The 12,329-nt window shown below is 53.1% G+C and overlaps 1 protein-coding gene across 1 annotated transcript; it reads left to right on the top strand.

Moving 5' to 3' along the window:
• Positions 1-484: 484 nt before the first annotated feature.
• Positions 485-12,329, top strand: cavin4b (caveolae associated protein 4b). The gene is made up of 2 exons (XM_072450381.1): positions 485-1,024; positions 11,714-12,329. The coding sequence occupies exons 1-2, from the start codon at positions 674-676 to the stop codon at positions 12,236-12,238; spliced, it is 876 nt and encodes a 291-aa protein (XP_072306482.1). The 5' UTR covers positions 485-673; the 3' UTR covers positions 12,239-12,329.

The following is a 12,329-nucleotide window of genomic DNA, read 5'->3' as shown; positions in this document are numbered from 1 at the left end:
GCTTTAGCGGGTTTAGCTTTAGCAGCTTTAGCGGCTTTAGCGGGTTTAGCTTAAGCGGCTTTAGCGGGTTTAGCTTTAGCGGCTTTAGCGGGTTTAGCTTTAGCGGCTTTAGTGGGTTTAGCTTAAGCGGCTTTAGCGGGTTTAGCTTTAGTGGCTTTAGCGGGTTTAGCTTTAGCGGCTTTAGCGGCTTTAGCGGCTTTAGCTTTAGCGGCTTTAGCGGGTTTAGCGGGTTTAGCTTTAGCGGCTTTAGCGGGTTTAGCTTTAGCGGCTTTAGCGGGTTTAGCTTTAGCGGCCTTAGCTTGTCTGAAGCTCAGAGCGTTGCTGGTGTGAAGAATATGGAGCTCAAACCTGACTGCACGTTAAGTAATGGCAGTTCTAAGAGCGCTGGTGCCAGTCCCGCCCCCAGCCCCGCCCCCAGCCCCGCCCCTCTGACACTCTGCCCTTTCCTGAGCTGTGGGTGTCACTTTCCTTCAGACCTCCTGCTCCTGTCACTAAACACAGACCTGCTCCTGTCACTAAACACAGAGCTGCTCCTGCCGCTCTCACAAACGGGGATTATCCTTTGACTTCATGTTCTTGTCCCTGAACGGCCCACTTTGGCCCCATCTTTGATCTTCTGTCTGGTCCAGCTGACGTGAGGCTCTGGTGGAGCAGAGCAGGCTTCAGACCCGACATGGCGGGCAAAGGGGCGACGGGGGACGAGGCGGGCGGCGTGATGGTGCTTCTGGAGCGTGTGGCGGCGCTGGTGGACGGCGTTCAGGCCGCTCAGAGCCGCATGGAGGAGCGCCAGGTGGAGCTGGAGAACACGGTGAAGAGCATCCAGGCCGACGTGATCAAGCTGACCAACGACCACGCCAACAGCAGCGCCACCGTCACGCGGCTCCTCGAGAAGACGCGCAAAGTCAGCCGCCACGTCAAGGACGTGAGGGTCCGAGTCGAGAGCCAGAACGTCCGCGTCAAGAAGGTCGAGGCCACGCAAGGGGATCTGCTCGCCAAGAACAAGTTCAGAGTGGTCATCTACCAGGTCAGTCAGGCCAAACTGGACTAAAGAGGGCTAAAAAGGACTCAAACTGGACTAAAGCAGGACTCAAACTGGACCAAAGCAGGACTCAAACTGGACTAAAGCAGGACTCAAACTGGACCAAAGCAGGACTCAAACTGGACTAAAGCAGGACTCAAACTAAACCAAAGCAGGACTCAAACTGGACTAAAGCAGGACTCAAGCTGGACTAAAGCAGGACTCAAACTAAACCAAAGCAGGACTCAAACTGGACCAAAGCAGGACTCAAGCTGGACTAAAGCAGGACTCAAACTAAACCAAAGCAGGACTCAAACTGGACTAAAGCAGGACTCAAACTGGACCAAAGCAGGACTCAAACTGGACCAAAGCAGGACTCAAACTAAACCAAAGCAGGACTCAAACTGGACCAAAGCAGGACTCAAACTGGACTAAAGCGGGACTCAAACTGGACCAAAGCGGGACTCAAACTGGACTAAAGCAGGACTCAAACTGGACTAAAGCAGGACTCAAACTGGACTAAAGCAGGACTCAAACTGGACCAAAGCAGGACTCAAACTGGACTAAAGCAGGACTCAAACTGGACTAAAGCAGGACTCAAACTGGACTAAAGCGGGACTCAAACTGGACTAAAGCGGGACTCAAACTGGACCAAAGCAGGACTCAAACTGGACTAAAGCAGGACTCAAACTGGACCAAAGCAGGACTCAAACTGGACTAAAGCAGGACTCAAACTGGACCAAAGCAGGACTCAAACTGGACTAAAGCAGGACTCAAACTGGACCAAAGCAGGACTCAAACTGGACTAAAGCAGGACTCAAACTGGACCAAAGCAGGACTCAAACTGGACTAAAGCAGGACTCAAACTGGACCAAAGCAGGACTCAAACTGGACTAAAGCAGGACTCAAACTGGACCAAAGCAGGACTCAAACTGGACTAAAGCTCTTTCTTTTGAGGACAGATTTAGAGTTTTTCGACATCAGCACATTATTTCTACTGAACATTTAGACTTTTAAACACATTTGAAATGAATAAAGGTGTCAATCTGTGACGGAAGCTTCTGGAGAGAACATTTAGGAAGTTCTTTATTGATAAAAATCAAACTTGGACTAAACTCGGAAGTAAACATAGACAAGACCAGGACTAAACTTTCTCCTGGTTTAGTCCTGGTTTAGTCCTGGTTTAGTCCTGTTTTAATCCTGGTTTAGTCCTGGTTTGGACCTGGTTTAGTCCTGGTTTAGTCCTGGTTTAATCCTGTCTTAGACCTGGGTTAGTCCTGGTTTAGTCCTGGTTTAGTCCTGGTTTAATCCTGTCTTAGTCCTGGTTTAGTCCTGGTTTAGTCCTGGTTGTGTCCTGGTTTAGTCCTGGTTTAGTCCTGGTTTAGTCCTGGTTGTGTCCTGGTTTAGTCCTGGTTTAGTCCTGGTTTAATCCTGTCTTAGTCCTGGTTTAGTCCTGGTTTAGTCCTGGTTGTGTCCTGGTTTAGTCCTGGTTTAGTCCTGGTTTAGTCCTGGTTTAGTCCTGGTTTAGTCCTGGTTTAGTCCTGGTTTAGTCCTGGTTTGGACCTGGTTTAGTCCTGGTTTAGTCCTGGTTTAATCCTGTCTTAGACCTGGGTTAGTCCTGGTTTAGTCCTGGTTTAGTCCTGGTTTAATCCTGTCTTAGACCTGGGTTAGTCCTGGTTTAGTCCTGGTTTAGAGCTGGTTGTGTCCTGGTTTAGTCCTGGTTTAGTCCTGGTTGTGTCCTGGTTTAGTCCTGGTTTAGTCCTGGTTTAGTCCTGGTTTAGTCCTGGTTTAGTCCTGGTTTAGTCCTGGTTGTGCTGGGCCTTGGCTGCAGCTGTTGTGGTTATTTTGGAGCTGGAGCAGTTCCATCTGAGAAAGGGAACACCACGACTCAGATGAGTTTGTTCTCACTGTGTTTACGTTCAGCAGCATGTCACTAGACCTGGTTTAGTGCTGGTTTAGTGCTGGTTTAGTCCTGGTCCCTGTTTAGTCCTGGTTTAGTCCTTGTTTAGTCCTGGTTTAGTCCTGGTTTAGACCTGGTTTATTGCTGGTTTAGTCCTGGTTTAGTGCCGGTTTAGGCCTGGTTTAGACCTGGTTTAGTGCTGGTTTAGTCCTGGTTTAGGGCTGGTTTAGGCCTGGTTTAGACGTGGTTTAGACGTGGTTTAGTGCCGGTTTAGGCCTGGTGTAGACCTGGTTTAGTCCTGGTTTAGTCCTGGTTTAGGGCTGGTTTAGGCCTGGTGTAGACCTGGTTTAGTGCTGGTTTAGTCCTGGTTTAGGGCTGGTTTAGGCCTGGTTTGGACGTGGTTTAGTGCTGGTTTGGACCTGGTTTAGTCTCATTTTGGTCTGGTGGCTGTAGATGACGTTTCCTCAGAGCCGTGTTTAGCTGTAGTTCTTCTTTTAGCACTGAGTCTGGTTCTTGTTTTAGTTCTGGTGAAACGTGAACCTCGAGCGCTGAGAGCTCCAGTTAAGATTAGCTGAGATGCTCCAGCAGCTGCGGGATATTTATGGAACCACCTGCGCTAACTGCTAACAAAGCTAATGGCTAACAGACCAGAGCTGCATCTGACGACCAGGGTTAGCCTGGTTAGCCTGGTTAGCCTGGTTAGCCTGGTTAGCCTGGTTAGCCTGGTTAGCCTGGTTAGCCAGGTTTAGTCCAGGTCTAATCATGGTACGAGCTGGAGCTCCACACGTGACCTCCAGATGGAGCTGAAGGTCGGATTTAACAGATATATGTGTTATTTACCCCTGAGAGTCTGACACCTTCAGGTCGGTGCGTTTCCACGGTGACAGACACAATCTGAATTGTTGTTTTTTGCTGTGAAGTATTTGAACATGTGAGAGTCAATATTAAAGAGTTAATATTTGATCCAGAAGCCTTTGTTTACAGTTACAGAGGTCAGATGTTTCCTGTAGTTCTGGACCAGGTTTGCACACGCTGCAGCAGGACTTTGGCCACGCCTCCACATAGATCTTCTCTAGATCTTTCAGGTTTCAGGGCTGTTGCTGAGCAACACAGAGTTTCAGCTCCAAAGACTTTCTATTGGATTAAGGTCTGAGACGGGCTGGGCTCCAGAACCTCCAGAGCCACTCCTTGTTCTCCTGGTCGTGTGCTTCAGGTCATTGTCATCATAGAAGACCCAGCCACGCCCCATCTGCAGCCACGCCACATCTGCAGCCACGCCCCATCTGCAGCCACGCCCCATCTGCATCCACGCCCCATCTTCACTGCTCTGACTGAGGGAAGGAGGTTGTCATGGTTACATGCATCCTCTCCTTAACACAGAGCAGTCGTCCCGTCCCCTGAGCAGAAAAGACCCCCAAAGCTTGATGTTTCCTCCGCCCTCGGGATGGTGTTCTCGGGATGGTGTTCTCGGGATGGTGCTCTTGGGATGGTGTTCTGGGAATGGTGTTCTGGGGATGGTGTTCTTGGGATGGTGTTCTTGGGATGGTGTTCTCTTGGGATGGTGTTCTCTTGGGATGGTGTTCTCTCGGGGTGGTGTTCTGAGGATGGTGTTCTCGGAATGGTGCTCTCGGGATGGTGTTCTCGGGATGGTGCTCTTGGGATGGTGTTCTGGGAATGGTGTTCTGGGGATGGTGTTCTTGGGATGGTGTTCTCTTGGGATGGTGTTCTCTCGGGATGGTGTTCTCTCGGGATGGTGTTCTCACGGGATGGTGTTCTCTCGGGATGGTGTTCTCTTGGGATGGTGTTCTTGGGATGGTGTTCTTGGGATGGTGTTCTGAGGATGGTGTTCTCGGAATGGTGCTCTCGGGATGGTGTTCTCGGGATGGTGTTCTCGGAATGGTGCTCTGGGGATGGTGTTCTGGGAATGGTGTTCTGGGGATGGTGTTCTTGGGATGGTGTTCTCTTGGGATGGTGTTCTCTCGGAATGGTGTTCTCTCGGGATGGTGTTCTCTCGGGATGGTGTTCTCACGGGATGGTGTTCTCTCGGGATGGTGTTCTCTTGGGATGGTGTTCTTGGGATGGTGTTCTTGGGATGGTGTTCTCGGGATGGTGTTCTCTCGGGGTGGTGTTCTGAGGATGGTGTTCTCGGAATGGTGCTCTCGGGATGGTGTTCTCGGGATGGTGTTCTCGGGATGTGCTCTTGGGATGGTGCTCTTGGGATGGTGTTCTGGGAATGGTGTTCTGGGAATGGTGTTCTGGGGATGGTGTTCTCTTGGGATGGTGTTCTCTCGGAATGGTGTTCTCTCGGGATGGTGTTCTCTCGGGGTGTTCTCTTGGGATGGTGTTCTCGGGATGGTGTTCTCTTGGGATGGTGTTCTTGGGATGGTGTTCTCTTGGGATGGTGTTCTCTTGGGATGGTGATCTCTTGGGATGGTGATCTCTTGGGATGGTGTTCTTGGGATGGTGTTCTCGGGATGGTGTTCTTGGGATGGTGTTCTTGGGATGGTGTTCTCGGGATGGTGTTCTCGGGATGGTGTTCTCTTGGGATGGTGTTCTCGGGATGGTGTTCTCGGGATGGTGTTCTCTTGGGATGGTGTTCACGGGATGGTGTTCTTGGGATGGTGCTCTCTTGGGATGGTGTTCTCGGGATGGTGTTCTCTTGGGATGGTGTTCTCTTGGGATGGTTTTCTCTTGGGATGGTGTTCTTGGGATGGTGTTCTCTTGGGATGGTGTTGTCTTGGGATGGTGTTCTTGGGATGGTGTTCTCTTGGGATGTTGTTCTCTTGGGATTGTGTTCTCTTGGGATGCTGTTCTCGGGATGGTGTTCTCGGGATGGTGTTCTCGGGATGGTGTTCTCTTGGGATGGTGTTCTCTTGGGATGGTGTTCTCTTGGGATGGTGTTCTTGGGATGGTGTTCTTGGGAAGGTGTTCTCTCGGGATGGTGTTCTCTCGGGATGGTGTTCTCTCGGGATGGTGTTCTCTCGGGATGGTGTTCTCTCGGGGTGGTGTTCTGAGGATGGTGTTCTCGGAATGGTGCTCTCGGGATGGTGTTCTCGGGATGGTGTTCTCGGGATGGTGTTCTCTTGGGATGGTGTTCACGGGATGGTGTTCTTGGGATGGTGCTCTCTTGGGATGGTGTTCACGGGATGGTGTTCTCGGGATGGTGTTCTCGGGATGGTGTTCTCTTGGGATGGTGTTCTCTTGGGATGGTGTTCTCTTGGGATGGTGTTCTTGGGATGGTGTTCTCTTGGGATGGTGTTGTCTTGGGATGGTGTTCTTGGGATGGTGTTCTCTTGGGATGTTGTTCTCTTGGGATTGTGTTCTCTTGGGATGCTGTTCTCGGGATGGTGTTCTCGGGATGGTGTTCTCGGGATGGTGTTCTCTTGGGATGGTGTTCTCTTGGGATGGTGTTCTTGGGATGGTGTTCTTGGGAAGGTGTTCTCTCGGGATGGTGTTCTCTCGGGATGGTGTTCTCTCGGGATGGTGTTCTCTCGGGATGGTGTTCTCTCGGGGTGGTGTTCTGAGGATGGTGTTCTCGGAATGGTGCTCTCGGGATGGTGTTCTCGGGATGGTGTTCTCGGAATGGTGCTCTTGGGATGGTGTTCTGGGAATGGTGTTCTGGGGATGGTGTTCTGGGGATGGTGTTCTTGGGATGGTGTTCTCTCGTGATGGTGTTCTCTCGGAATGGTGTTCTCTCGGGATGGTGTTCTCTCGGGGTGTTCTCTTGGGATGGTGTTCTCTCGGGATGGTGTTCTCTCGGGATGGTGTTCTCTCGGGATGGTGTTCTCTCGGGGTGGTGTTCTCTCGGGATGGTGTTCTCTCGGGATGGTGTTCTTGGGATGGTGTTCTCGGGATGGTGTTCTCGGGATGGTGTTCTTGGGATGGTGTTCTCGGGATGGTGTTCTCTTGGGATGGTGTTCTCTTGGGATGGTGTTCTCGGGATGGTGTTCTCGGGATGGTGTTCTCTTGGGATGGTGTTCACGGGATGGTGTTCTTGGGATGGTGCTCTCTTGGGATGGTGTTCACGGGATGGTGTTCTCGGGATGGTGTTCTCTTGGGATGGTGTTCTCTTGGGATGGTGTTCTTGGGATGGTGTTCTCTTGGGATGGTGTTGTCTTGGGATGGTGCTCTTGGGATGGTGTTCTTGGGATGGTGTTCTCTTGGGATGTTGTTCTCTTGGGATGGTGTTCTCTTGGGATGCTGTTCTCGGGATGGTGTTCTCGGGATGGTGTTCTCGGGATGGTGTTCTCTTGGGATGGTGTTCTCTTGGGATGGTGTTCTCTTGGGATGGTGTTCTTGGGATGGTGTTCTCGGGAAGGTGTTCTCTCGGGATGGTGTTCTCTCGGGATGGTGTTCTCTCGGGATGGTGTTCTCTCGGGATGGTGTTCTCGGAATGGTGCTCTCGGGATGGTGTTCTCGGGATGGTGTTCTCTCGGGATGGTGTTCTCTCGGAATGGTGTTCTCTCGGGATGGTGTTCTCTCGGGGTGTTCTCTTGGGATGGTGTTCTCGGGATGGTGTTCTCGGGGTGGTGTTCTGAGGATGGTGTTCTCGGAATGGTGCTCTCGGGATGGTGTTCTCGGGATGGTGCTCTTGGGATGGTGTTCTGGGAATGGTGTTCTGGGGATGGTGTTCTTGGGATGGTGTTCTCTTGGGATGGTGTTCTCTCGGAATGGTGTTCTCTCGGGATGGTGTTCTCTCGGGATGGTGTTCTCTCGGGATGGTGTTCTCACGGGATGGTGTTCTCTCGGGATGGTGTTCTCTTGGGATGGTGTTCTTGGGATGGTGTTCTTGGGATGGTGTTCTTGGGATGGTGTTCTGAGGATGGTGTTCTCGGAATGGTGCTCTCGGGATGGTGTTCTCGGGATGGTGTTCTCGGAATGGTGCTCTGGGGATGGTGTTCTGGGAATAGTGTTCTGGGGATGGTGTTCTTGGGATGGTGTTCTTGGGATGGTGTTCTTGGGATGGTGTTCTCGGGATGGTGTTCTCTCGGGGTGGTGTTCTGAGGATGGTGTTCTCGGAATGGTGCTCTCGGGATGGTGTTCTCTCGGGATGGTGTTCTCTTGGGATGGTGTTCTTGGGATGGTGTTCTTGGGATGGTGTTCTCGGGATGGTGTTCTCTCGGGGTGGTGTTCTGAGGATGGTGTTCTTGGAATGGTGCTCTCGGGATGGTGTTCTCGGGATGGTGTTCTCGGGATGTGCTCTTGGGATGGTGCTCTTGGGATGGTGTTCTGGGAATGGTGTTCTCGGGATGGTGTTCTCTTGGGATGGTGTTCTCTTGGGATGGTGTTCTCGGGATGGTGTTCTCTTGGGATGGTGTTCACGGGATGGTGTTCTTGGGATGGTGCTCTCTTGGGATGGTGTTCACGGGATGGTGTTCTCGGGATGGTGTTCTCGGGATGGTGTTCTCTTGGGATGGTGTTCTCTTGGGATGGTGTTCTCTTGGGATGGTGTTCTTGGGATGGTGTTCTCTTGGGATGGTGTTGTCTTGGGATGGTGTTCTTGGGATGGTGTTCTCTTGGGATGGTGTTCTTGGGATGGTGTTCTCTTGGGATGTTGTTCTCTTGGGATGGTGTTCTCTTGGGATGCTGTTCTCGGGATGGTGTTCTCGGGATGGTGTTCTCGGGATGGTGTTCTCTTGGGATGGTGTTCTCTTGGGATGGTGTTCTCTTGGGATGGTGTTCTTGGGATGGTGTTCTTGGGAAGGTGTTCTCTCGGGATGGTGTTCTCTCGGGATGGTGTTCTCTCGGGATGGTGTTCTCTCGGGATGGTGTTCTCTCGGGGTGGTGTTCTGAGGATGGTGTTCTCGGAATGGTGCTCTCGGGATGGTGTTCTCGGGATGGTGTTCTCGGAATGGTGCTCTTGGGATGGTGTTCTGGGAATGGTGTTCTCTTGGGATGTTGTTCTCTTGGGATGGTGTTCTCTTGGGATGCTGTTCTCGGGATGGTGTTCTCGGGATGGTGTTCTCGGGATGGTGTTCTCTTGGGATGGTGTTCTCTTGGGATGGTGTTCTCTTGGGATGGTGTTCTTGGGATGGTGTTCTTGGGAAGGTGTTCTCTCGGGATGGTGTTCTCTCGGGATGGTGTTCTCTCGGGATGGTGTTCTCTCGGGATGGTGTTCTCTCGGGGTGGTGTTCTGAGGATGGTGTTCTCGGAATGGTGCTCTCGGGATGGTGTTCTCGGGATGGTGTTCTCGGAATGGTGCTCTTGGGATGGTGTTCTGGGAATGGTGTTCTGGGGATGGTGTTCTGGGGATGGTGTTCTTGGGATGGTGTTCTCTCGTGATGGTGTTCTCTCGGAATGGTGTTCTCTCGGGATGGTGTTCTCTCGGGGTGTTCTCTTGGGATGGTGTTCTCTCGGGATGGTGTTCTCTCGGGATGGTGTTCTCTCGGGATGGTGTTCTCTCGGGGTGGTGTTCTCTCGGGATGGTGTTCTCTCGGGATGGTGTTCTTGGGATGGTGTTCTCGGGATGGTGTTCTCGGGATGGTGTTCTTGGGATGGTGTTCTCGGGATGGTGTTCTCGGGATGGTATTCTCGGGATGGTGTTCTCGGGATGGTGTTCTCGGGATGGTGTTCTCTTGGGATGGTGTTCTCTTGGGATGGTGTTCTCGGGATGGTGTTCTCGGGATGGTGGTCTCGGGATGGTGTTCTCGGGATGGTGGTCTCGGGATGGTGTTCTCGGGATGGTGGTCTCGGGATGGTGTTCTCGGGATGGTGTTCTCGGGATGGTGGTCTCGGGATGGTGTTCTCGGGATGGTGTTCTCGGGATGGTGCTCTCGGGATGGTGGTCTCGGGATGGTGTTCTCGGGATGGTGTTCTCGGGATGGTGGTCTCGGGATGGTGTTCTCGGGATGGTGTTCTCGGGATGGTGGTCTCGGGATGGTGTTCTCGGGATGGTGGTCTCGGGATGGTGTTCTCGGGATGGTGTTCTCGGGATGGTGTTCTCGGGATGGTGGTCTCGGGATGGTGTTCTCGGGATGGTGGTCTCGGGGTGGTGTTCTCTCGGGATAGTGCACTCAGGATGGTGTTTAGATGACTAAGTGGAGCAGAGGTGGACTTTATAAAGGCAGACTGACAGCTCTATGAGACAGTTCTTCTGATTGGCAGATGTTCAAATACTTGAATACTTCAAATACTTGAATACTTCAAATACTCAAATATTTACAGAAATAACAAACAAATGAACTATTTCAAACTCATAGATTAGACTCTTACAGTGGAAATGCAGTGGCAGAATTCTATTGAGCCACAGGAACCTGAACGTTTGGTGTCACTTTATGACGCAGTAAAGTGTTCTTTATGCTCGGGGCCGTTTAAGCAGGAGGCAAGAAACATCGGCCTGAGGGCCAAATTTGGCCTGGTTTGCTTTAAAGTGAAGAGGACACTCTGTAGGACTTTGTACTCACTCTTACATTTTGGGGAAAATTATCAAAATTGGCCCAATATTTCAGTCAAAAATATCAGCAGAACTGACCAGTGTTTAGGTCAGAGGAGGTCAGAGGTGCAGAGGTCAGAGGAGCGGGTCAGAGGAGAGGGTCAGAGGAGGTCAGAGGAGCGGGTCAGAGGAGAGGGTCAGAGGAGGTCAGAGGAGAGGGTCAGAGGAGAGGGTCAGAGGAGGTCAGAGGAGAGGGTCAGAGGAGAGGGTCAGAGGAGGTCAGAGGAGAGGGTCAGAGGAGAGGGTCAGAGGAGGTCAGAGGAGAGGGTCAGAGGAGAGGGTCAGAGGAGGTCAGAGGAGAGGGTCAGAGGAGGTCAGAGGAGAGGGTCAGAGGAGAGGGTCAGAGGAGGTCAGAGGAGAGGGTCAGAGGAGAGGGTCAGAGGAGAGGGTCAGAGGAGGTCAGAGGAGAGGGTCAGAGGAGGTCAGAGGAGAGGGTCACAGGAGGTCAGAGGAGAGGGTCACAGGAGGTCAGAGGGGGTCAGAGGAGAGGGTCAGAGGAGAGGGTCAGAGGAGGTCAGAGGAGAGGGTCAGAGGAGAGGGTCAGAGGAGGTCAGAGGAGAGGGTCAGAGGAGGTCAGAGGAGAGGGTCACAGGAGGTCAGAGGAGAGGGTCACAGGAGGTCAGAGGAGGTCAGAGGAGAGGGTCAGAGGAGGTCAGAGGAGGTCAGAGGAGAGGGTCAGAGGAGAGGGTCAGAGGAGGTCAGAGGAGAGGGTCAGAGGAGGTCAGAGGAGAGGGTCAGAGGAGAGGGTCAGAGGAGGTCAGAGGAGAGGGTCAGAGGAGAGGGTCAGAGGAGGTCAGAGGAGAGGGTCAGAGGAGGTCAGAGGAGGTCAGAGGAGAGGGTCAGAGGAGGTCAGAAGAGAGGGTCACAGGAGGTCAGAGGAGAGGGTCAGAGGAGGTCAGAGGAGAGGGTCAGAGGAGGTCAGAGGAGAGGCTCAGAGGAGGTCAGAGGAGGTCAGAGGAGAGGGTCAGAGGAGGTCAGAGGAGAGGGTCAGAGGAGGTCAGAGGAGCAGAGGAGGTCAGAGGAGGTCAGAGGAGGTCAGAGGAGGTCAGAGGAGAGGGTCAGAGGAGGTCAGAGGAGCAGAGGAGGTCAGAGGAGGTCAGAGGAGGTCAGAGGAGAGGGTCAGAGGAGGTCAGAGGAGGTCAGAGGAGAGGGTCAGAGGAGGTCAGAGGAGCAGAGGAGGTCAGAGGAGGTCAGAGGAGCAGAGGAGGTCAGAGGAGGTCAGAGGAGGTCAGAGGAGGTCAGAGGAGGTCAGAGGAGCAGAGGAGGTCAGAGGAGGTCAGAGGAGGTCAGAGGAGGTCAGAGGAGAGGGTTAGACGGAGATGCAGTGGTGTTTGATCTCACGTGTTCCTCTGGTTCTTGGCAGGGCGAGCAGGAGCTGAAGTCGGTTGCCGCGGGCAGCGAGCCGGCCGAGGCAGGAGCATCTGCTGCGCCTCGTCAAGACGTGGAACCCGACAAGTTCGAGCTCCCGCCTGAGTCTGACGAGGAGTACATGGTGGTGGACGAGGCCGACTCTTCTGCCGCCACCAAGATGAAGAAGAGCGGCCTGACGCGCATCGAGAGCTTCAAGAACACCTTCTCCAGAGAGAACCTGAGCAAGACGCGCGAGAACCTGGGCTCCAAAGTGAACAAGCTGGGCGAGCGCATCGTGACGACCGAGCGGCGGGAGAAGATCCGCCAGTCCGGAGAGCGGCTGAAGGAGAAGCTGGCGCTGAAGAAGGAGAGGACGGTCGCAGAGGGTCAGGAAGGCGCCGAGGGGGCCGCCGAGGCCACGTTGCCCGTAGCGCCACCTAAAGGCCGCAAAGGGAGCCCTGAGGTGGCGGCGGCGGCGGGAGAGGGGAAAGCGGAGGAGGCCGAGGTCCCGATGTACGACATGAAACAGCTGTCATAAAACGGAAGAGCGAGAACTGGAGACACGAGGGTTCTGAGGCTGCAGAGACAACCAGAGCGTCCAATCAGAAAGAAGGAGGTTCCTCACCAAC

Source organism: Eucyclogobius newberryi, unplaced genomic scaffold, assembly GCF_026437365.1.
Source record: "Eucyclogobius newberryi isolate DKJ021-1_F unplaced genomic scaffold, fEucNew1.0.hap1 SCAF_18, whole genome shotgun sequence".
Taxonomy (NCBI): Eukaryota; Metazoa; Chordata; class Actinopteri; order Gobiiformes; family Gobiidae; genus Eucyclogobius; species Eucyclogobius newberryi.
The sequence above is the reverse complement of the archived record's forward strand: the minus strand, read 5'-3'. Positions and strand labels throughout refer to the sequence as shown.